General features: G+C 48.4%; 1 protein-coding gene across 6 annotated transcripts in view; it reads right to left on the bottom strand.

Annotated features, from left to right (window-relative positions):
* The window catches only part of kcnn3 (potassium intermediate/small conductance calcium-activated channel, subfamily N, member 3), an 87,204-nt gene that overhangs the window by 60,892 nt on the left and 4 nt on the right, over positions 1-26,308 (bottom strand). For 2 of the 6 annotated variants that reach the window (XM_056286442.1, XM_056286444.1), the window contains exon 1: positions 1,864-1,959. In XM_056286442.1, coding sequence (XP_056142417.1) covers positions 1,864-1,953 — 90 coding nt within the window. In that variant the 5' untranslated portion in view covers positions 1,954-1,959. Of the gene's footprint in view, positions 1-1,863; positions 1,960-3,256; positions 3,277-25,163 lie in introns of those variants that run through there. The other 4 variants (XM_056286440.1, XM_056286438.1, XM_056286441.1 and 1 more) reach the window with 4 other exon arrangements.

Genomic DNA, 26,308 nt, shown 5'->3' with positions numbered 1-26,308 from the left:
TTTCCACTACATGGCACTGGTACAACTTGACTCTGCTTTTCAAACCATCATTCCTCCTTATCAAGGATGTGCACAGCCTCATCCTTGAAAGAGTGGCCATTTTGAAAAAACGTGTGTACTTCAGACACAAAGTGTGATCTCACTTGTGTCTTTAGATAAATTTATTTCTATGGCGCTAAGGTAGTTCCATACCAAAGGAGACCTTTGCATCATGACTTGAAGTCAACACCCTATTTGTTGTGCTTAACCTCCTTACTACAGTGGCCTGGCCACTCTTTCAGGGATCTAGTTAATGGGCACATCCATATTTGCACATGAAACTGGTCGTTGGTTTCGGTCGTTATGCAGCTGTATTGTACTGTGTTGTTTGTAAGTGTGGGATACCTGCAGTCAGTTTATACTGAAGATGTCACTTACCTGAGTGATGAAACATATCTGTCAATAAACGTTGTACCCAGATGAACTGATTCAACCTTCTTGGATTGTCTCACCTGGATTATGGAGCATACGTCAAGACAGGTTATTGTAAGGTTTGTGTTTTTATTTTTTGCCCCTAAAAATGTGATTGTTTTCCAAAATATTTTTATAGGTTGCAATTTCAAAAAAAAAGTTCTGATATAATTTATCTTGGTTTCATTTTTCTATATCACAAAAACCTGCCATTTTAACAGGGGTGTGAAGACTTTCTATATCCACTGTGTGTGTGTGTGTGTGTGTGTGTGTGTGTGATTTGTTTGGTTCGTGTGTGCCTGTGTATGAACAGATTTCTGTGTCTTTGTGCGAGCCTGTGTGTCTTTGTGTGTGTGTGTGTGTGTGTGTGTGTGTGTGTGTGCGCGCGCGCATGCGTGTGTGTTTAATCCTCTCAGCATCGTTTCAAAGAGAGGGCTATTGGCCGAATATGTGCCGGACATTCTCTATGTATCCACTTAATTTGAAGCCAGGCTGATTCTCTCCTTTATCTCACCATGACTCTCGTTAATGTAATTAATTGGCTCGAGAAGACACAAACTTGGGTTCCCTGGTTTACATCAGCAGCACGTCAGACATCGACAAAATGTAGTACATGCTGCACACACACAGAGCTCAGGTGCTGTTTTCTCTGCATTTCAAGGTAAACTCTTGTTCAAAATAATGCCACAAATGTACCCGATTCAAATGTAATTTAATAAGGTTGGGGGAAAAAAATCATATTTTAGTCCTGTAAGTGACAGATATTGGATCATTTGATGGCAGCACTGTTTTGTTTTGTTTTTTGGATTTCCCCCCTCCCTTTTCTTCCCAATTGTACTTGGCCAATTACCCCACTCTTCCGAGCCATCCCGATCGCTGCTCCACCCCCTCTGCCGATCTGGGGAGGGCTGCAGACTAACACATGCCTCCTCTCATACATGTGGAGTCACCAGCCACGTCTTTTCACCTGACAGTGAGGAGTTTAGCATGTAGGAGGACCATGCCAGCCGCCCCCCCCCGAACAGGCACCCCAACCAACCAGAGGAGGCGCTAATGCAGTGACCAGGACACATACCCACATCCGTCTTCCCACCCGCAGACACGACGAATTGTGGCTGTAGGGACCCCTGACCAAGCCGGAGGTAACACAGGGATTTGAACTGGCGATCCCCATGTTGATAGGCAACGGAATAGACCGCTACGCCACCTGGACGCCCACTTTTTACTCTGTTTTACGACTACACACAGGGCTTAATGCCTGTGTGTGTGTGTGTGTTTGTGCGACTGTGCATGTGTCTGTGTGCCCACATGTGAGTGTGTCCTCTGTGATTTTTTTAACTTTGAAAGTCCCCTCTGATTGGAATTAGACTGCATCTGTGTGTGTGTGTGTGTGTGTGTGTGTGTGTGTGTTACCTGTACTTCTCGTGCATGGTAGGCTATGATGAGGCCCAGCAGTATCACTGTAGAGAGGCTGATCAGACACTTCAGGGCTAGTGAATACATGGAGCTCTGGGGAAGGAGGGAGCACACAAACATAATGTCAACAAACTGCATCTCATGCCACATCTTCTAGTCCTCCCCCATTAAACAAAAGGGCATTTTAAATTCCAAGTACAAAAAAAAAAAATATATATATAACATTTTAAAAAATCACGCAAATATACATAGCCCAACACAAAATCTCTCTATCTTAGTGTCTGACTTGACAAATACTTTCCCGTGATTCATATTTTGGACGGATCTGGACCCGATTTGCAGTAGGATATGGAGAGCGGAACCATGCAATCTGTTTCCCCTGTGCAAACACTCCAAGCGAGTGACACGCAGTACTCCTTCAGCTAGTATAAAAAGAGGGCCACTCCTAATAAAACCTGCATTTTCAAAAATAGACCTGGTGCACAAGCGATGTGGTGGTACTGCACCGGTCAATCTCTCTCTGAAGTCTGGCTTTTAATCCTCGGCGAGCCTCGTTTCATTGGGCTCATAATCAATGTACTGGGGAACTCCTAATCAATACAAATCATTGCACTTCAGTCCATCATTTAACCCCTCGCCTCACACGCTCATCGCACAATAAGGCTTATTGTAGTAATCAGGAACACTTTGTCATTTCATTTCACGTACGGTCGTTTCCCCCAGCTCACAGCAGTGCAACACAAAGACAAAACCATGTATCCAAAAACTACATGAACTTCAAGAACACACAAACCAACTAACGCATATATCTAAACTAACAAATATATCCAAAAATAAATAAATAAATAAATAAACCCCTGTCCAGGGGAACGAACGCCAGCCAGGATGACTGTCGGAACTGCTGGTCTGCATGGGCTAGCAGTTAGCTTAGCCTGCCCCGCTTCCGCGTCCTGTCAGGCCCACAAAACGCAGCAGACCCAAGTTTTCCCAGCCGATCCGACACCTGTAACAATAGGATTGTTATTCCTAGTTTGTGGCTCCGGGGGAGCAATTAGAGTGTGACACAGACCCTGAGTAATCTCTCCCTCATTGCAGACCTTTTTGTGCCACACACAATCCGGTCTCTTATTTGTGAGTCTTTACTGTCTCTAAAATTACAACTACTGGCTAGCATTCTCAAGTCTGTGATGTATTTGTCAGCGTTTTCTGTTAATCCCTGGTTTCTTATAAAAAGCCTGTATCTCTCAACAGTCCTGTTCACCTTTGGATTACAGTGTCCATCAAACAGCGCCACCATTGAACCCACTGTTCTCCTCGCTGATGTGCTGTCACGGGCCAGAGTGTTCAACAGCTCTCTCCCACTCTCTCCTATGAGACAGAATAGCTTGGCTCTTGTACTTTCCTCCGCATCGGGAGGGACAATGTCCATGTACAATGTAAACTCCTCCTTCTCACTCTTTCGTGTCTTGACTAAGTTGCTGGAGTCTAACACTAGTATTGCCGGAGGTTTTAGTCCATCCATCCTGACGACCGTTAGCCTCTCCCGTTGCGGCGTTCGGTTAGTCAGTCGACTCTAAATGAATTTGCGTTAGCTAGCTAGCAGTACTCGCTCGCATCTAACGGCAACTAAACTTGTACACCGCTGCCACCATGTTTGATTCTGTTCCGTTCTTTACTTAACCCTACAGGGTGGACGGTTAAAGCTTTACTTGCTTACTTATTACTTTATTAACGTAAATCCTTCAATCATCAATTCCGTCACTTGCAGCTCTAGCCAGCGTCACTCAGGGTCTGTGTCACACTCTTAATTGCTCCCCGGAACCACAAACTAGAAACAACAATCCTATTGTTACAGCGCCAGCATCCCAGCCATCAAACAAGACAAAACCTAAACGCAGACGTGGACAAAGACACTGCACTGCGTGGACGGTACTGGGTGAGGCCGTCACAAACGTGAATTCGTGCCGCCATCTTCCCACACCGGAAGCGAAGCCTTATATGCAATCATGCAAGGCTTAAGGCTTCTGTAGTTTTGTTTTTTTTTGACACGATCTATCAATCATGTAGTGCTTGCACTAATATGCATATACCTGTACACATACGTGCCAAATCTGCATTCACAAATTCTCTCTCTCTCTCTCAAATTCCAATTGCTTTATTGGCATGACCATAACTAAATACAGTATTGCCAAAGCGTTGTACAAATAAGGAAAGTTAACAAATATACACACAGAAAGAAGACAATAATACATACATATAATACATGAATAACCAGAAGGCAACTTAAAATTGAGGCCTGGCGTGGACCAGCAGATCATTCTGATCCCCTCATGTTGTGGCAGGCAGAGAAAAACTGTCCTGCCAGAACGCAACTTTCTTTCATTTCGCCCAGCATACTTTTCAGTTTTTCGTTATCGGATTTAATAAATTGTGGGTGTTTATTGCTGAATTTTGGGGAATATTGTGCCCCCATAAGTTTAAATGTTGGGCACTGTGTGAGGAAGCGCTGCTGTCGCTACAGCAGTTCCTCCACACTGTTGGCACAGTTGCTGCTCTTTTGGCAGCCATGTTTTCTTATGTCTGCCTGTTTCTATGGCCAGGCTATGAGCACTCAGTCTGTACTTTGTTAACGTAACCCTCTTTTTCTGGCTATACCGTGTAGAAACCACACCAGTCCTCTGAATTCAGGGTAGCTGCTGCAGGCCCATGTATTTTTGGCACAACTCACTTCTGGCAAAATCAAAACGAACAGGCAGATGTTGTGCTCACATATTGTCAGCTCAACTCCAGCCCAACTCTGTCGCCGCCGTGTGACGAAGGGCTTTTCTACTGCTGATATATGAATACATACATAATAAAACAATCTAATCTAATCTAAACACAAAATAAAATAAATAACAATTCAAAATAAAATAAATAATAACAATTGGTTCAACCAAAACAAAAATTGATCGTATAATTTACAACCAGACCGGTCGCCTCCTCTTTACGTGTCTATGGACACGCTTCTGCAAGTCACTTATACGTGTTCATTGACACGTGTCTCACAGATAGCGCTAGGGGCGCCCTGTAGCCTACTAGGTCTGTCATGACCATGTCATGACGCAATAGAATGTAAAAAATATTGAACAAAGATGGCGGAGCGATGCGAAGCGAAGGGAATGTTCTTAATATGTGAGTCGTAGCTAAATTTGCTATCTTCAAATTATTTTTGGAAGCAGGTATGTACCACGTTATTGAACTAACGTTATATGTATGGTGTTTACAATTTAGGAAACTCCGCAACCCACAGAGAAAGAATTCACGTCTGCTCAATTTGGCTGGCTGGAAGAGTAACGTTTACCTTGTGTGGTGGAGAAATTGTGGCGAATCCCGACCGATACAGCTCTGCCTAGACCAGTGTTTCTCAACCGGGGGTCCGCGGACCCCTAGTGGTCCGTGGTGTAATTGCAAGGGGTCCGTGAAAATAAAATATCTTTAAAAAAAAGATCCTATGACATTTATGGAAATAGGATTATTTTACTCAAATGTGACTGAGACCTTTATCTACCTAAACTATAAAGGGTAACAGGACTTTTTTCTCTAATTACATCTGTTTCACAAGTGTAATTTATTGTATTTTAATAAGAGATCTCGCTCCCGTTTGCATTGTTAAAAGTTACTCCATAAAAATTCTGTTGTTACATATATCTGAAAGTTACTGAATACATATTCTGTTTTGTTACATATATCTGAAAGTTACTGAATACATATTCTGTTTTGTTACATATATCTGAAAGTTACTGAATACATATTCTGTTTTGTTAACTATATCTGAAAGTTACTGAATACATATTCTGTTTTGTTACATATATCTGAAAGTTACTGCATAAGAATTCTGTTTTGTTAACTATATCTAAGTTACAACTGAAAGCTCTTATTTTTGCCCCAAAGAGTGAATAAATGCTATAATGCAATTTAAAATGCAGTTTCTACTGTTTCTATCAAATTGCAACCCCCCTCCCCCAAGATCAGGCGGAGGGGTCCTCAGGGTAGATCAAAAATACGCAGGGGGTCCAGGACCCCAAAAAGGTGGAGAACCACTGGCCTAGACCTAGAAGACAGGATTGCGCCCCCCAGTGGCCAGAAGACGGGATTGCGGCCCCAGTGGCAACTAATACGTGTCCATATACACGTATCTCGCTCTCGCAAAAACGTGTCCTCTGACACGTACGTATTGTGACGTAGTGTTGTTTACAACCGTGTTAAATTTCACTACTTAATATAAACATTAAGTTCCCGTTCTGTATTAATATGAAATGAATATAACTATTTGTACATCGCAGAAAATGTATATTCAGCAAAACAACATGCCTGGCAAAATCAAAATGAACAGATAGATGTTGTGGTCGTAGTGTCAGCTCAACTCCAGCCCTATTCATAGAGAAATGTAACCAGACGTTAGCTAGCAAACGTTAGCTAGCAACTGTTAGCTAGCAAACGTTATCTAGCAACTGTTAGCTAGAAAACGTTAGCTAGTAACTGTTAGCTAGCAACTGTTAGCTAGCGGAAAACAATGGCGGCCATTACGCGCTTCATTAGCCTGAGTGAACGTTTCGCGAAGTTTGACAAAAGAAACACAAAAAAATATGTGGCATAGAAAAATGTTGCGCATACATTTATACATCGACTGCCGTAAGTGGAGTGCACTTTTATAACACTTTTTTAGTCATATTCGGAGTGAGCTCCATCGGACAACATACCAACTCCGTCGCCGTCGTGTGACGAAGGGACACGGACGTCACGACGTAATGCACGTGACCACAACCGTCACCACTAGGGGGCGCGGAGCGAAAGAGGCCAGGTTTGAATGTGGGGAGTACAAGAGAAACTCGATATGTAAAGAGCGATAACTCATTATATTTTGCCGAACTTCGACAAGTTTACAACGTGCCATTGTTATCTCTGTTACAGCAACATGTTTCTGTGTGTAACATCAGTCATGTGGTCAGGTAAGTTGCCACAGCGTACTCTCTCTCTCTCTCTCTCTCTCTCTCTCTCTCTCTCTCTCTCCCTCTCTGTGTGGGCATGCGTGTGTGTGTCGTTGCGTGTACTGCATACATGATGACCTGTATGAATAATTTGGAGTAGTAAAGGGTTCTGGGGTCACACCACATCAATCTCCTTGACCATTTCAGACAGCCGTTGCATTGCTTTTAGGGAGTTTGCATGTTTGTGCTTTGTGTGTGTGTGTGCTTTGTGTGTGTGTGTGTATGACAGAGAGAGAGAGAGAGAGAGCGTGTGTGTCTGCACGTGCATGTGTGTGTGGGTAAATAAGTGCATGGGCTTGCAAAAATGACATAAAACACATCCATCTACATGCGTATGCAGGGGCTTCGGTTTGAAGAAGTCTGCTGCCGCTGAAAGGATTCCCCCTTTTTGCATCAGCTCGGGGGGGGTTTTGATTTGAATTGCAGGGTATAATAGCCGCATCCATCATGTCAACATACAGAGACAAACGAAAACCAAAACGCAATCCATTTTCAGTATCAACAAGGTCACAGCCTGCCCTCCCTGGACGCCGCACGGTCTCAGCGGCGCACACAGTGATCCCTCGGTGGGCTCTTTTTGAGGTTTCGGTGCCACTCTTTTCAGCGAGTGTGCGTTCAAGTTGGGGGTTAGTATTTAATAATGGATTCTGTCTGGCGGCTGGGATGTGATTTGATCTAAGCTCCACTGACCTTCACATTCATAAATATATGTACTGCAAAATCATATTCCAGGTGACGATTCATTTATAGTGTGCTGAGTAACACGCGTCTTCATGTCACAAGAAGAGACGTCGCTGGTGTCATCAAGGCGGTGTTCTTTTATTCACACACACACACATCACAACACATACACACACTCATCACAACACCCCCCACACACCACAACACTCTCTCTCTCTCTAACACACACTCACTCTCTCTCTCTCTCTTACACACACACACACACACAACACACACACCACAACACCCCCACACACCACAACACACTCTCTCTAACACACACACACACACACTCTCTCTCTCTCACACACACACACAACATATACACTCACACATCACAACACACACACTCTCTCTAACACACACACACTCTCGCTCTCTCTCTAACACACACACACTCTCACGCTCTCTCTAACACACACTCTCTCTCTCTCTAACACACACACACACACAACACACACACCACAACACCCCTACACACCACAACACACTCTCTCTAACACACACACACACTCTCGCTCTCTCTCTCTAACGCGCACACACACAACACAACACAACACACACCACAGCACACAACACCCCCCCCCCCCACACACACTCTCTCTCTCTCTCTCTCTCTAACACACACACACACACACACACACAGACAATCAGCTGAGCAACTGGGTTGTTAATCCTTGATTAGATTCCCTCAGCTGAATATTTCCTCTTCCCATATTCATCAGAGGTGCTCCACAGTGACACTGGGTGCCCTGTCTGCCATTTATATAACAAGCTGATGCAGATGCACACAAACACACACACATCCGAGCAAGTGCACACACTCACAGGGAGAGTGCGCTACACTAGTGTTGGTCATTTGCTGCTCGTATCAGTGTGGTTGTGAGCCACTGCACAGCATGCAGACAACAACGCAAGGTTTGACTCACTGCTTATTTCCTCAGATACGATGCCCAAAGCTCTGGTCTCTCTGTCTTCTCGGTTCTCTCTCTGTCTCTCCCCGTCTGTCTGTCTGTCTCTCTCCCTCTCTTTCTGTCTCTCACTCTTTCCCTCTGTCTCTCTTACTCTCTGTCTGTCAATCTCTTCCTTTCTGTCTCTATGTCTCTCTCCCTCCCTCCCTCTCTCTTTTCTTCTCTGTCTCTTACTTGCTCTCCCTCTGTCCCTGGCTTGTTAACATTGCCTTTCTAATCAATGAAGCGCACCAGGTGTGAACAAAGCTCAGATGTTGTGGTAACAGCAGAAGTTAAGTATGCTCGGATGCATACTGCTTCCAGAATGAACTGCTGCTTCCAGAATGAACTGCTGCTTCTGCTTCCAGAAGGGACTGCTGCTTCCAGAATGAACTGCTGCTTCCAGAATGAACTGCTTCTTCCAGAAGGAACTGCTTCTTCCAGAATGAACTGCTGCTTCCAGAATGAATTGCTGCTACCAGAATGAACTGCTGCTACCAGAATGAACTGCTGCTTCCAGAATGAACTGCTTCTTCCAGAATGAACTGCTTCTTCCAGAATGAATTGCTGCTACCAGAATGAACTGCTGCTACCAGAATGAACTGCTGCTTCTGCTTCCAGAATGAACTGCTTCTTCCAGAATGAACTGCTGCTTCCAGAATGAACTGCTGCTTCCAGAATGAACTGCTTCTTCCAGAATGAACTGCTGCTACCAGAATGAACTGCTTCTTCCAGAATGAACTGCTTCTTCCAGAATGAACTGCTGCTTCCAGAATGAACTGCTGCTTCCAGAATGAACTGCTGCTACCAGAATGAACTGCTGCTTCCAGAATGAACTGCTGCTACCAGAATGAACTGCTGCTACCAGAATGAACTGCTGCTTCCAGAATGAACTGCTGCTTCCAGAATGAACTGCTTCTTCCAGAATGAACTGCTGCTTCCAGAATGAACTGCTGCTTCCAGAATGAAATGCTGCTTCCAGAATGAACTGCTTCTTCCAGAATGAACTGCTGCTTCCAGAATGAACTGCTGCTTCCAGAATGAACTGCTGCTTCCAGAATGAAATGCTGCTTCCAGAATGAACTGCTGCTTCCAGAATGAACTGCCGCTTCCAGAATGAACTGCCGCTTCCAGAATGAACTGCTGCTTCCAGAATGAAATGCTTCTTCCAGAATGAACTGCTGCTTCCAGAATGAACTGCCGCTTCCAGAATGAACTGCTGCTTCCAGAATGAAATGCTTCTTCCAGAATTAACTGCTGCTTCCAGAATGAACTGCCGCTTCCAGAATGAAATGCTGCTTCCAGAATGAACTGCTGCTTCCAGAATGAACTGCTGCTTCCAGAATGAACTGCTGCTTCCAGAATGAAATGCTGCTTCCAGAATGAACTGCTGCTTCCAGAATGAAAAGCAACTGCAGCTTTCCATTCAGACACGGCTCACTGCTTGGAGGCCCACATTTCCAACTGCTCAGATTCAATAGTGGCTCTAACTTCACTCATACTCCTACTTCTTCTCCAACTTCTCTCTGTCTGTGTGTGTGTTTGTTACCTGTAGCTGTCTATCAAACATCACGGTTTTCTTTTTGCTGTCTTTTCTGCCCATCACGCTGTCAAGAGAATATGTTTCTGCATGTCTCTGCTCCAGTGACTGCATTTACATGCACAGGTAAGTCGAGCTATGGTTACAGCTCGATTAGACCGTGTAACTGGACTACTGTCGCTGTCCAAGTATACATGAACCGGGGCAGAATCGATTTATTGACGAAAGTATGTCCGACCCTGGTACGGTAGGTGGCGATATGCTCCCTTTCAGCTGGTTGCTATTGGACCTTCTTCCAGTTGAGCTATTGCGTCACACACCAGACAGGCGACAAACGAGTTAGCAGGCCTGTTTGAGGTGCTTCCACCGAACACGGATTTGCTCGGGGGTTCTTTTAAATCCCGCTTCATCCAACTTTTCCACCACTTTCTTAAATAGCTCGCCATTCCGTATTCTCCTTCCATCCACGTACTGTAGGATAGTCAACTCCTTCAGCTGACACAACATGAAGTTTGCCTCCTAGTATGTCCAGGAACATGTGGTTCTCGCTCTAGCACTCGCCATGTTGATACTATGCTGTTCGACTTCTGGGTGAACCACCGCTGCGGGAACTATGGATCATGCGCAGAACGTCTAGGCCAGTTCAGGGCCGATTGAAGCGTGTACATGCCAGAGTAAATCCATCCCCAACCGCGTTATCTAGGTGTGTTAGTCCGACTTTGAGAGATTTGATTTAGTATGATTTCAGTTTTCAGTGGGACTAACACGTTTACATGTGTTTTAAAAATCCAGTTTTAGTCGGGCTAACACAATAAACCGACCTTTTCTAACATCACGTAAACGTGCTGACTGACTCTGTGTGTGTGTGTGTGTTGGAGGATGTGCGAGCGAGGAGGTGTGCATGCAGGCGGGCGTGTGCATGTGTTTGTCTCTGTCTGTCTCATCTTTGACTTTGTATGAGTTTGTGATTAGTGTGCATCGATCAGGGACTGGGTGGATGCCATGCAGAGATAATGGGCTTTTTGAAGTCTTTCAGCTCAAACAGCGTTCACACTTACACGCACACATGCACGTGCACACACACGTGCGCGCACACACACCATGCATGCAAACGTGAACGGGTAACTATCTATCCATCCATTATCCGAACCGCTTATCCTGCTCTCAGGGTCGTGGAGATACTGGAGCCTATCCCAGCAGTCACTGGGCAGCAGGCGGGGAGACACCCTGGACAGGCCGTCAGTCCATCACACAGGGCCCACACACACACACACAGATACGGTTAGGTCCATAAGTATTTGGACAGTGACACAATATTTGTCATTTTGCCCCTGTACACCACCAGAGTGGATTTGAAATGAAGTAACTAATATGTGACTGAAGTGTGGACTTCCAGCTTTAATTTAAGGGGTTGGACAAAAATATTGCACTAACCGCTCAGGAATTACAGCCAGTTTTATATATGGTCACCCCATTTTCAGAGGCTCAAAAGTAATTGGACACTTGACTAACGAGTGGTTTCATGGGCAAGTAAGACCTTTTCCATCATTAGTCCATGACAAATCAAGCAGATAAAAGGTCTGGAGTTCATTCCCAGATTTACATTTGCATTTGGTAGCTGTTCATCAGAACTCTCAACATCAAGTCCACAGAGGTGTCAGTACAAGTGATGGAGGCCATCATTAGGCTGAAAAAGCAAAGCAAATCTATCAGATGGATAGTAAACACTTCAGGAGTGGCCAAATCAACATTTCGGTACATTCTTAAAAAGAAAGCATGCACTGGCAAGCTCAGCAGCACCAAAAAGGCTTGGAAGACCACGGAGCACATCTACAGAGGATGATGGCAGAATTCTTCCCCTAGTGAAGACAAACACATTCACAACATCTAGTGAAGTCAAATCACTCTTGAGAGGTGGGGGTATCATTGTCCAAGTCTACAATCAAGAGACGCCTGCACGAAAATAAATACAGGGGGTTTACGACAAGGTGAAAACCACTGGTGTCACTTAAGAACAGGAAGGCCAGATTAGACTGTGTTTAAAAACATCTAAGAACCTGCCCAGTTCTGGAACAAGGTTCTTTTGAGAGATGAAGCAGTGATTAACTGGTACCAGAAGGATGGGAAGAGGAAAAGTGTGGAGAACAAAAGGAACAGCTCATGATTCTCAGCATACCAAATCATCTGTCAGACATGGTGGAGGTGGTGTTATGAAATGGGCATGTGTGGTTGCCAGTGGAACTTGGTCATTGGTATTTATTGATGATGTGACTACTGACAGAAGTAGCAGGATGGATTGTGATGTTTATAAGGATATACCATTTGCTCAGATTTAGCCAAATGTCACAACACTGAGAGGAGGTGCTTCACACTGCAGATGGATAATGACACAAAACAAGCTGAGAAAGCAACCCAGGAGTCTCTCAAGGCAGAAGATTTGAATATTCATCAGTGACCGAGTCAGTCACCTGACCTCAACCCAGCGTTTCACTTGCTGAAGATCAAACTAACGGCCGAAAGACCCACAAACAACCAGCAAGTGAAGGCCGCTGCCGTTAAGGCTTGGCAGAGCATTTCAAAGGAGGAAACTCAGAATCTGAAGACGTCGATGGGTTCCAGACTTCAGACAGTCATTGACCGCAAAGGATTTTCCTCCAAACGTTAAATATAATTGTTATAATCGTAGTTATGTTTGTTTGTCCTATTACTTTTGAGCCTCTGAAAATGGGTGACCCTGTAATTCCTGAACAGTTAATGCCATATTTTTATCCAACCCCTTAAATTAAAGCTGAAAGTCTACTCTTCAATCACATCTCAAATACGTCATGTCAAATCCACTGTGGTGGTGTACAGGGGCAAAATTACAAATATTGTGTAACTGTCCAAATACTTATGGACCTAACTGTATACACACAAACACACATATTCACACCTAGGGACAATTTAGCACGGCCGAGTCACCTGACCAACATGTCTTTGGACTGTGGGAGGAAACCGGAGCACCCGGAGGAAACCCACACAGACACGGGGAGAACACGCAAACTCCACACAGAGGACGACCCGGGACGACCCCCCAAGGCTGGACTACCCCAGGGCTCGAACCCAGGACCTTCTTGCTGTGAGGCGACCGCGCTAACCACTGCGTCACACACAAGTAACTAGATAGAGATATTCCCAGAAGGGCCCTTCCTCACCCTGATGTAAACAGACACACTAGACAAGAGAACAAATACACATCACATTACACACTACACACACCTTGATAAGCTGTACAGGTTTTGAATGAATATTTATGTAAATGTGTGTGTGTGTGTTTGAGTGGGGCCTGGGGACTCTTGAGGTGACATTACCTCGCAATCAGTTTCCAGGTAAACAGACACCAGACCGAACACACACAACACACACACACACACACACACACACACACAAACAAGCTATCGGGTGTTTTTTATTAAACTTATTTTTTTCTTGGATTTTTTTTCTCCCCTTTTCTCCCCAATTCTATCCGGCTAATTACCCCACTCTTCCGAGCCGTCCCGGTCGCTGCAACCCCCCCCCCCCCCCCGCCGATCCGGGGAGGGCTGCAGACTACCACATGCCTCCTCCCATACATGTGGAGTCGCCAGCCGCTTCTTTCCACCTGACAGGAGTTTCACCAGGGGGACGTAGCACGTGGGAGGTTTTCGCTACTCCCCCCAGTCCCCCCCCCCCAAACAGGCACCCCGACCGACCAGAGGAGGCGCTAGTGCAGCGACCAGGACACATACCCACATCCGGCTTCCCACCCGCAGACACGGCCAGTTGTGTCTGCAGGAACGCCCGACCAAGCCGGAGGTAACACGGGGATTCGAACTGGCGATCCCCGTGCTGGGAGGCAACGGAACAGACCGCTGCACGCGGAGAGCTTGTTTAATCACACAACAGTCGCTAATGGAACCACACACTGGTCCACATTCTCTTTAATCCAATTTTTTTCCCATCCATCCATTATCCAAGCCACTCATCCCAATCGGGGTGGCGGGGATGCTGGAGCCTATCCCAGCAGCCACTGGGCGGCAGGCGGGGGGGGGGGGGGGACACCCTGGACAGGCCGCCAGGCCAGCAGAGGGCCATCTTTAAAAACAATCTGCTTGCAGTTCTCCCGGCGATCGTACGGACGCGGCTGCACATACAGTTAAAAGTCAACGCGCTCGAACTCATTCACACACCGATGGACCCACACACACTTGACTGCACACCGACACGCGCCATTACGGCCCCGCGCACCCAATTACACCCGGACACAGCGAGACAACCTGCCTCGTGCACACCTGCAACTGCATTCTGGGTGAATATAACAGAGCACAAGACATAGACCATCTGTGTGTGTGTGTTTGGGGGGGGGGGTTGTATACACGGTGTACACACGGTGGGCGAGACAAAGCATAGGTGTGTGACATCGGATGACACGCGAGTATCTGTAACTAAGCAGCTCGCCTGCAAGACCACGCCAGACCCTCAGAAGTAAGCGATCTGGAAAGAGAGAGGAGACAGGAGGAGAACGGAGAGGAGAGGATGCGAGGGAAGGATGGTGGAAGTGATGTGTGTGTGTGTGTGTGGGGGGGGGGGCGGCAGAGATAAAGGGGCGAGTGAGGGCGGTTGCGCGGAGCAGAGGGGAAGTGCTGAGATGGCTGATGGTGGCAGTTGGTCGGTTTAATACCCTAATGATACTAATGTACTGTCTGGATACCAGCATGCAGCCACTGTAAGTGTCCTAGCAGAGAAAGGTCTGGAAAGGTCTGCGACTAAATGTCTGCTAGAAATGTCATCTCAGTGGCTGAGGACAGGGATGATGTATGTATATGTGTGTGTGTGTGTGTGGGGGGGGGGGGTGACGGTAGTGTGGTGAGTGTAGGGAGACCGAGGGCGATGTTGTAAGCCTGCCGAGATGGCAATGACCCCCTGGGGTTATGGAGATGTATCTAAGTCTCGCCGGGCGCCGAGCATAAGCAAACCGGCTCGGGAGTAGAGGGAAGGAGGGAGGGGATGAGGGGAGGTAGGAAAGAACGAGGGAGGGAGCGAGAGAGAGAGAGAGAGAGAGAGAGGAAGGGGGTGGTAATCACTGGTTATATGAATCAACACAGGTCCCTGGTGGTAAACCAACTGCGAGTGTGTGCATGCTCACTCATGATTCCCGGTCCGGTCCCCCCCCCCATCTTCCCGTCTCTCTCTCCACACACACAAGCCCTAAACCATGAGTCGCCAAACCAGACAAAAGCCCCAATTGTATCCGGCCGATTACCCCGCTCTTCCGAGCCGTCCCGGTCGCTGCTCCACCCCCTCTGCCGAACCGGGGGGAGGGCTGCAGACTACCACATGCCTCCTCCCGTACATGTGGTGTCACCAGCCGCTTCTTCTCACCTGACAGTGAGGAGTTTCGATAGGGGAACGTAGCGCGTGGGAGAATCATGCTATTCCCCCTCCCCCCCCAAATAGCCGCCCTGACCGACCAGAGGAGACGCTAGTGCAGCGACCCGAACAACATACCCACCTCCGGCTTCCCACCCGCAGACACGGCCAACTGTGTCTGTAGGGACGCCCGACCAAGCCGGAGGTGACACGGGGATCCAAACCGGCGATCTCCGTGTTGGTAGGCGACGGACTAGACCGCCACGCCACCCGGACACCCAGACCGAGTTATTATTGTGCGCGAGAGAGGACGTTACTGTGCCAGAGAGGAGGAGTTCCACCACGTGACAGAGACCACTCGTTCCAAAGTGACTTACACGTTCCATGATTATCAGTACAAATACTCTTATATCGCATGTAGAGGACAAGCCTCCCCACACATGTGGCTGGCATGTGCTCCGTTTATATCTGATGAAGCAGAGGCGGATGAAGAGTAAGCACCATGCGCCGAGATTCTAACTGACAAAACATGCTCCGAGTAAACCGAGACGCAGTGTGAGTTACTGCAAGTAGGCCCACTACCATCAGAGTAAAGCGATTAATATCAACGAGCAGCACTGTTGCCCCCAGGAAGGCCTTGAGTCGCAGATCTGGGCTTGAGTCGCAGATCTGGGCTTGAGTCACAATCCGGGCTTGAGTCACAATCCGGGCTTGAGTCACAATCCGGGCTTGAGACACAGATCCGGGCTTGAGACACAGATCCGGGCTTGAGTCACAGATCCGGGCTTGAGTCACAATGCGGGCTTGAGACACAGATCCGGGCTTGAGACACAGATCTGGGCTTGAGTCACAATCCGGGCTTGAGTCACAATCCGGGCTTGAGTCACAGATCCGGGCTTGAGTCACAGATCTGGGCTTGAGACACAGATCCGGGCTTGAGTCACAATCCGGGCTTGAGTCACAATCCGGGCTTGAGTCACAGATCCGGGCTTGAGACACAGATCCGGGCTTGAGACACAGATCCGGGCTTGAGTCACAGATCCGGGCTTGAGACACAGATCCGGGCTTGAGACACAGATCTGGGCTTGAGTCACAATCCGGGCTTGAGTCACAATCCGGGCTTGAGTCACAGATCCGGGCTTGAGTCACAGATCTGGGCTTGAGTCACAATCTGGGCTTGAGTCACAGATCCGAGCTTGAGTCACAGATCCGGGCTTGAGACACAGATCCGGGCTTGAGACACAGATCTGGGCTTGAGACACAGAACCGGGCTTGAGTCACAGATCCGGGCTTGAGACACAGATCCGGGCTTGAGTCACAGATCCGGGCTTGAGTCACAGATCCGAGCTTGAGTCACAGATCCGGGCTTGAGACACAGAACCGGGCTTGAGTCACAGATCCGGGCTTGAGACACAGATCCGGGCTTGAGACACAGATCCGGGCTTGAGTCACAGATCCGGGCTTGAGTCACAGATCCGGGCTTGAGACACAGATCTGGGCTTGAGTCACAGATCCGGGCTTGAGACACAGATCCGGGCTTGAGACACAGATCCGGGCTTGAGTCACAGATCCGGGCTTGAGTCACAGATCCGAGCTTGAGTCACAGATCCGGGCTTGAGTCACAGATCCGGGCTTGAGTCACAGATCCGGGCTTGAGTCACAGATCCGGGCTTGAGTCACAGATCCGAGCTTGAGTCACAGATCCGGGCTTGAGACACAGATCCGAGCTTGAGACACAGATCCGGGCTTGAGTCACAGATCCGGGCTTGAGTCACAGATCCGAGCTTGAGACACAGATCCGGGCTTGAGACACAGATCCGGGCTTGAGTCACAGATCTGGGATTGAGACACAGAACCGGGCTTGAGTCACAGATCCGGGCTTGAGACACAGATCCGGGCTTGAGTCACAGATCCGGGCTTGAGACACAGATCCGGGCTTGAGACACAGATCCGGGCTTGAGACACAGATCCGGGCTTGAGACACAGATCCGGGCTTGAGTCACAGATCCGGGCTTGAGACACAGATCCGGGCTTGAGTCACAGATCCGGGCTTGAGACACGGATCCGGACTTGAGACACGGATCCGGGCTTGAGTCACAGATCCGGGCTTGAGTCACAGATCCGAGCTTGAGTCACAGATCCGGGCTTGAGTCACAGATCCGGGCTTGAGTCACAGATCTGGGCTTGAGTCACAGATCCGGGCTTGAGTCACAGATCCGGGCTTGAGTCACAGATCCGAGCTTGAGTCACAGATCCGGGCTTGAGTCACAGATCTGGGCTTGAGTCACAGATCCGGGCTTGAGTCACAGATCTGGGCTTGAGTCACAGAACCGGGCTTGAGAACAGATCTGGGCTCTCTGCATGGAGTTCGCAGATCAAATCATCTGCAGCGTTTTTATTTTGTTCGTCCTTGTGAGAGTAAACACTCTCTCGCACGTGTGTCCCCGCTTCCTCTCGCTCGACTTTTGTCCGGCTTGGCCCCTCGTACCAAGCGCGGCTCTGCGTGGTGCAGCCTCAACTGTCTGTTGCCTGAGTGACAGGTGAAGGTGACAACAGCTGTGCGTTCCCCCAGAATAACTGCGCTCCATCGGGCCTCCATTGTGGAAGAGGGGCCTCGAGGGGCTGCGTTGGCCTCTGCGAGCCGGCTGTGAAAATGATCTATTGATGTGACAAGCGTCGGGACACAACGCCGGGGTCCCAGGTGTCTGTGTTCCTTAGTTATTCTCAGATAGAGACATATGCTTGACAAGGGCCTCACCTCAACACGCTCCTCATAAAACGTATAACAGAGGCTCTTAAAAGTGTGTTTTGAGTGGAAACTGTCCTCGCTGTCGTTAAGATTAGCGGTGACGGGGCCCCGAGTCACACTTCGGCAGTTAACTGATGTGGCTGACCGTGAACTGGGGCAAAAGAAAATGTGACGGTATAAATACAGGGAACTTTACCCACCAGATATGCCCCGGGCTCCCGCTCGCCAAACAGGCCGTGGTCTCAACATGACATAAGTTATGACGGCAATTTAAACAACTTGGTCTTGCCGCGGTCCCCGACCTCCCTTCTCCTTCTTCTTCTTTCGGCTTGTTCCCCGTTTCTCAGGGGTCGCCACAGCGGATCTTACGGTTTCCATCGGTCCCCTGTGAAGGCACAGCACCGATGGCGGCCGTTGTTAACCCCGGCCTCGACCGATCCGGTATGGTTTATGCCCCTTTTCCACTGCATGGTACCGGCTCGACTCAAGTAAAATCTACTCGCTTTTTTTGGTTTTCCATTGGACAAAAGTTGGGGTTAGCACCTGGTACCAGGTACTTTTTTTGGTACCACCTCCGTCGAGGTTCCAAGTGAGCCGAGCCGAAACCAAAAGGTGACATGAAAAAACCACTATAAATAAAATATCAATATAAGCATATTCAATTATATTTATTTAAATATAAACTCATAAAATAAATAAAAATATTTAAATTTAAATAGAATAAATAAAATATACACAAAAATATAAATAAAATGTATTTATATTCATTTAAATATAAATAAAATATTAGAAAACAAATAAATAAAAATATTTAAATTTAGTTATAAAATAAATAAAATATACACAAAAATATAAATAAAATGTATTTATATTCATTTAAATATAAATAAAATATCAGAAAATAAATAAACAAAAATATCTAAATTTAAATATAATAACATAAATAAATAAAATATGAACAAAAACATAAAAAATTTTAAATTTATTTAAATATAAATAAAATCTGATCACCGATTGGTCAGAGAGAAACTGTACAGCTGTGTTTATAACCAGGAAATGCCAAAGTGAGTCTTATGAAACTTGTGTTATAGTTGATAATCTGTCCATGTAAAAAATTAATTGTTGTCAACGAATCTCTTAGTTACACTAATATTGTTTATGTGACGCACACATTTAGAGTTGGTCTAGTTGATTGTGTTGAAAATAAAACCATTGTGTGGGGCGCTGGTAGACAAGGGAGGCAAAACTAGTCAACACGCCCACAAATGACCAGCGGTGCCTCGCTGTGAGGGGGTACTATCTGCAGTCGACAACCAAACCCCAAAAAGTAAAGTGAGTAGAGTCGAGTTGAGCCAGTACCATGCAGTGGAAAAGGGGCATTTGTCAATCCAAGGCAGGGAGGTCGGGGAACCTCCCTGCCTTGGATAATTTATTTGTATGGGCTCACATTTCTGTTGGTGACCAATTGAAATTATTTCAGACTCATCATTCATTTCATAATCCAATACCCCATCCATCCATCCGTCTGTCCGCTGGGTCAGCGTGGTGGGAGTGACAGGACAACAGCAGCACAGAATCCAATATTCTCACTTTATGATTTAATTTGACTCCAGAATTTCTGAAAAATGTTTCAAGAGGAAACTGGCTCTATCTGTAATTTGTGAATAGCATCGTGGTGTCATCTGGAACAGAAATCTGCTCACTGGTTTCGAACATGGCCTTTATCCCGAATAGGTCCTCAATCTCATCACCCGTCTTCGGTCTCGCTCTGTTTTTCGGGGTTGTTTTTTTTAATTCCTCCTCTCTTTTAACCCTACTGTGCTGGGCTTGATTTTAACTCGGAATGCGAAACTGTACTTCCCAAAATGGAGAATCCCAGAATCCCAGCGGTCTGTCTGTTATAGCGACACTTCCTCCATGGATGTAGTGCCAAACCTGTGTCTGCATACAAACAAACACACACACACACACACTCACCCACACAGTCATGAACAGAGCGTGTCCTTCTCTGTTACCCTCACTCCTTACCCTTTACAACCCCCCTCCCCTTCTCTCTCTCTCTCGCTGTCCATCTCTGTGTCTCTCTCTCTGTCCGCCTCTCTCTCTCTCTCTCTCTCTGTCCATCTCTGTCTGTGTCAAATTCAAATTTGCTTTTATTAGCATGACAAATATACATTTGTATTGCAAAGCATTCTCACATAAAGGACAACAGTGCACGAATACACAACATATACACATCAACACATGCAATAAACAACTTATAAAACAACTCTCTTTCCTTCTCTCTCTGTCTCTCTGCCCGTCTCTCTCTCTCTTTCACTCTGTCCATCTCTCTCTCTGGCTCTTTCCTTCTCTCTGCCCGTCTCTCTCTCTCTCTCTCTCGCTCTGTCCATCTCTCGTCTCTTTCCTTCTCTCTCTCTGTCTCTCTGCCCGTCTCTCTCTCTGTTTCGCTCTGTCCATCTCTCTCTCTGTCTCTTCATCTCTCGTCTCTTTCCTTCTCTCTGCCCGTCTCTCTCTCTCTCTCGCTCTGTCCATCTCTCGTCTCTTTCCTTCTCTCTCTCTTTCTCTCTGCCTGTCTCTCTCTCTCTCCATCTCTCTCTCTCACGTTCCTTCCCTCTCCTTTTCCCTCTCTCACTTTCTCTTCACCCCCCCCCCGCTCTCTTTCCTTCTCTCTCGCTCTGTGTTTAATTCCTTCCTTACATTTCACAGCTATTTTTGGAAACAAGATACAGCAGCTGGACCTTCTGAAGAAGAACAGCAGGACAGCGTGACGGACACACAAACAGTCGCACACTTGTGCCTCCGTTTGCTCCAGGGCACAAACCCCCGGGAGGTGGCGAACCACACATATCGTGCATAAAGAGAGCGCAAATGAGACAGCAAGACACGGTATATATACCGCTGCATTCAGTAATGAAAAACGACCCGGATCCGGTTGTGGTCCCCTCCCATCTCTCACACCGCCTCCCACAGGTCTGTCAATACGCCATACATAACACCACGCTTTTGAAGGGAGGCGGCTGTTTTCCTGTGCATGCACACTTTTGTGCGTGCCCGGGGACGGAGGCTGTACATTGCGTGGGAGCGATTATCAATAATCAATAGATGAAATCCCTCAAGGCCCCCCCCCCCTCCCCCCGTCGCCCATCCCTTGTCTCCTGGATTCAAAGCGCTGCGGATACCTCTCGGCTTCTCCCAGCGCTCCCATCTATCTCACTTTCACCCCCGTGATGTCCGGCCATTTTTCACCACTAACAGGCCTCTTTAAACTTCAATTATCTAAGTGAGGGCTTGAGTTACAGCTGGGGATTATCTATTATCGATAAAAATGGTAAATGGGCTGCATTTCTAGTCTGCCGACCACTCAAAGAGCTTTTCAATGGGCGCCTCACGTTCACCCGTTCACGCACACATTCATACACTGACGGAGGAGGCCGCCGTGTAAGGCGGCAACCTGCTCATTAGGAGAAGTTAAGCGTTCAGTGTCTTGCTCAAGAACACTTCAACACACTCTCTGGAGGAGTCGGGGATCAAACCAGCGACCTTCCGATTACTTGACAACCCGCTCTACCTCCTGAGCTACATGAAATTTGAGGAGGACACACTGATTGTGGTGTGGGAAGATGGCGGCGCCAACTCCCGTTTGCAGCGGCTTCACCCAGTACTGACAATGCAGTGTCTTCATCCATGTCTGCGTATAAGTCTGTGTCATTGTGTGACGTTTTTATTTTGAGCTTCTATTTTGTTTTTTTCGTTTAATGGCTGGGAGAGCCCTCCCAGTCTCCCCGTCTGCCGCCCAGTGACTGCTGGGATGGGCTCCAGCATCGCCGCGGCCCTGAGAGAAGAATTAGCGGTTTGGTTAATGGATGGATGGCTGGGAGAGCTGGCGTTGGATGGGCTGAGAGAGCTTGGTCTGCTGCGTGCTGTGGGGCCCTGGGACCATGGCCCTGCTCGGAGCTTCCCCCGGGAGGAAACACCGAGGCAGTCTGGCGGCGGCCTCGCCTAGCGTCGACTGTGCAGTGTTTTTGTCTGCGTTTGTGTCGTCATGTGGAGCGCGGGGGAGGTGTGTCGAAGGTGTCTGGCTGGGAGAGCTGGCGCTGGTTCAGCTGAGGGAGCCTGGTCTGCTGCATCCGGTGGGCCCAGGGACCACGGCCCTGCCTGGTGCCGCACTCGAAGAGGAAAGACCACGGGCGGTCTGACAGGACGCGGAAGTGGGGCAGGCTAAGCTAACGGCTAGCCCATGCAGACCGGCGGTTCTGACAGACATCCTGGCTGGAGTTCCTTCTCTGGACAGTGGAAGTGGACTGTGTTGTTCACTGTTTGTGTTTTTGGGGTTTTGTTCTCTCTGTTTTTGTTGGTGTCGTCTTTGGAAATTTCAGATATGTGTTTTTATCTTTTGTGTCGCACTGCTGTGGGCTGGCAGAAACGAAATTTCGTTTCTTTTGTGTATGCAAGTACATGAAAGAAATGACAATAAATTGTTCCTGATTCCTGATCCCCGATTCCTGATGCAACTTTCATTTTGTTAAGCGTCACATTCTGGCATCTCAGCGTTATCTCCCAGCTCATCTCCCCTATGCAGCTCAAATGCAGTGGCGGCTGGCCAGTACAGGGCGCCAGGGCGCCGCCCCCTTCAAATATCAAGAGATGAAAATCTACTTCAAAATGTTAAATATAATGTAGTTGTGTGATGCGAATAATGATGAAATAAAAGTGCTTTCAGTGTGTGAGCGCCTGTCAGCAGCCATTAAATGTTGGTTCAAATGGTATTTGGGTGATTTCTGTCTGAATACATCTACTTCCTGGTTGAGGGGCGCCGGCCAAACCATACCTTATGTAAGCCCTCAAACTTGTGGCGAGCAGGTGACCCGAGGCTGCTGTCTGATTGGTTTCTTGAGATTTCTCATGGGGCGCAGCTCTGTGCTGCCCCAGACACTCCCACTTTTATTGGCAGCGAATTGGTATTGTTTTAATGTTTTTTTGATCTAATGTGATCGGACAATTCTCGTGGCTGTCAATCATGTTCACACCCACCACCACGCCTCGTCTCGACTGTCAATCATCCACCGTCTACGAACCCTGATAAAATCTATAGGCTACATCGTCCTTCTTAATAACTCTGTGACTGTGTGGACACTAAAGCAGCTGTCAGGTGTGCTGCGCCAAGGTACGTTGCGCCTCCCCCTCCCCAAATTTTTTAGCACCACCCGCCACTGCACAAATGTATACAATGCACAAACCTGTTGTAATATCAGTCTAAAAAAGTGTACTCTTGAAAAAAAATTATAAAATGAAATGTGCAAAATCAAAAAAAAAAAGTGCAGGATTTTTGCACGCATCCCTTAATTCCAATCTAACTTTAACTTTCCCTCTCCAGCAGCAGCCTGCACAAGCGCGTAGATGACACACAAACACGGCGAGCGGCAACGGCGCAAAGTGCTGCACGTCACTACTAATTGACACGCCGGGCCGTGTGACTCACAGAATGCAGGGCTGCAACGGTTGTAGGTGAAGATCCTAAATCAAGCTTTTCATTATCACCTCTCCCCCTTCTTTTTTTCTTTTCCTCCTCTTTGCAGCCTTTCATGTCTCTCCCAGCCGCTTCCCCTCCTCCGATCACACTCCCCCGGTTTGACGCCCACTGGAGGAGCGGGCGGGGGGGGGGGCAGAGGGTGGAGGGGTGTTGGGTTGGAGGATGAGCGAGCGATAGAAACAGAGAGAGAGAGAGAGAGAAATACAGAGACAGCTATGCAGTTGAAATACAAAGAGATAGACAAAGGGGGGGGGGGCGTAAAAAGTGAAGACGGTCCCTGCTGGGGAATTAGAAGAGGCCAAATGAAAAGGAAGAGAGAGACCAAGTGAAATTGCAGGCGAAGGGGAAATTCAAGCCATGAATTTTCATCAAAAAGAAGGGAGAGGTCCTCTCTCCAAAAGGGTGTTGCAGAGGAAGAGAGAACGCGAGAGCGGTGATTGGCAGAGAGGTGAAAATGTAAAAGAAAAAAAGGGAGTAAAAACCATGGGGAAGGAAAAGAGAGAGGGGGGGGGGGGAAACAAAAGATTTTCCTTGCAGCAGCGGGGATACGCAGAGATGGGGACTCGGCATTAAGCGAGACACAACAGTCATCGGACAAACATGAAGAGAGAGAGACAGATGGAGAGACACACCCCGGTGCCAGCCCCATTCAGACGGGCTACCTGGAAATCTGCGCCGCTCTTCCCGTCTTTCCCTTGTGTGATCAGTCATCAGCACGTGAAGAACTGGACAAGTGGAAGTAACGTTTCCACCTTATTACCCCAAGGAAAAACCAGCCCGTGCCTTGTCATTGCTTCCAAACAGAAGAGGCGGGGGCGGTGGGGGGGGGGTAATGTAATGCATTAGGAAGGTGGATGCAATGTGCTGCAAGGCTTTCTTTGACCTGTCCAGAAGTGCAACATCAGACACACACTCACACAACCAAAATAAACAGACATTACCAGCCAGGGGCCGATCCAGCTTATTACACTCCCCATTACACAGACAAATGAGATCCTTACCTCCCACTGATAATCTCCACCCTCCCCGTGCCCCCCTGCATCCCCGCATTACATCACTCACAAACAGCCACTGCCGAGCCTCGCCTTTACGGCGCACAGCTACGCTCGTGTCAACCTGAGCAGAGGGCGTAGGGTGGGGCAACTGGGAATTTGGTTATTAGCGCCGCCAACACTCGCTATCTTTGCCGTTGACCGGTCTACAAGCGTTCAAACTCCGGCTCACCGTCAGCTCAAAGCGCTGCGTGAATCACCCGACGGCTACGCTACGGTAAACACGCCGGATTGCATGCTGGGCCGGAAAGTTCAGCGCCTGAGGAATTATTCTGATGTTCGGTGCTTCCACGTCACCTACAGCTACGTGTCACTACTCCCCCCCTCCTCCTCACCTTGTTGTACACACCCCAGGACAGTTCCGTCTCAATCACCATGACGACGATGCCAAACATTCCAAAGATGAGGGCGTAGTCGCTCAGCCGCTTCCTCTTCTCAAACAGCGCCCGGCGGTGGCCCAGTTTGTACCCGATGTTTTGGTTCTTTCGTTTGGGGGCTTTGGAGGTGCTACCCCTGGGCCCGGTCCCAACTGCCCCCGCCCCCCCCTGCCTGCTTCCCCTCCCGCCGGCCACCATGCCCCCCGACCCGCTTAGCACTTGTCTGCTCTCCACCAGAGCGTGGTTCTGGTGGTAGATGGACATCTGGTTGGACGTGCAGTCAGTGATGTCATACCCCCTGGCGTACGGCGAGTCTTCTTTAGATGAAATCACAATCTCTGGCGGGCTCTGCATCAGGGGTTGATTGGCAGAAGACGGGGCCAGCGAGGAGGTCGGGGGTACCTCCCGGTCCCGGTCCCGCCCCCCAGAGGCCAATGCCCCGGCGACAGCTGAAACGCCGCCCTCTTTCGTTTCGCTGCTGCTGTCTGATTCGATGAGGTTCCTGCGTGAGGCGCTGAGGCGGCTCAGGGGCTTCATGACCCCTCCAGTGTACTTACAGGAGCTCATGGCAATCTCCGTGAAGGGGTTACTGTCCCTGCGGTGGACCAGGGGGCTGGCCTGTCTGTGTTTACAGCCCCTCTCTCTATCCCTGTCTTTATCCCGCTCCCTATCCCGCTCCCTATCCCGTTCTCTGTCCCTCTCTCGCTCCATGGAGGGCGAGTGGGAGGAGTAGAAGAGGGCGTTGTAGACGGTCGAGTTGTCTCCACTCAGGCTGTGCTGGGACCCCAGGCAGGAGGACAGCGGGGTGCTGGTGGGATGCAGGGCGTTGGGGATGGGAGGGGGCAGAGACTGCGCTCCGGAGGAGGAGGACAGAGGCAGCTTGGGAAGCGACGCCGTGGGCAAGCTGGGCGTGGCAGGGGACTGGGACGGGGTGCTGCCGTTGAGACGGTCGAGGCTGGATCCTCCCATGTGGTTGGAGTGGTTCGATCCTGGGTAGTTACCGGTGATGGAGGTGTGGGACATGCTGCCTAGGGGAAGGGGAAACTGTGGGTCCTCCTCCTCGCTCCCTCCCAATAGCGCCAGGTTCAGAGACGGAGGGGGCT

The sequence above is a fragment of the Lampris incognitus genome, chromosome 9, assembly GCF_029633865.1.
Source record: "Lampris incognitus isolate fLamInc1 chromosome 9, fLamInc1.hap2, whole genome shotgun sequence".
Classification (NCBI taxonomy): Eukaryota; Metazoa; Chordata; class Actinopteri; order Lampriformes; family Lampridae; genus Lampris; species Lampris incognitus.
Note: the sequence above shows the minus strand (reverse complement) of the source record. Positions and strands in the feature narration are given on the sequence as shown.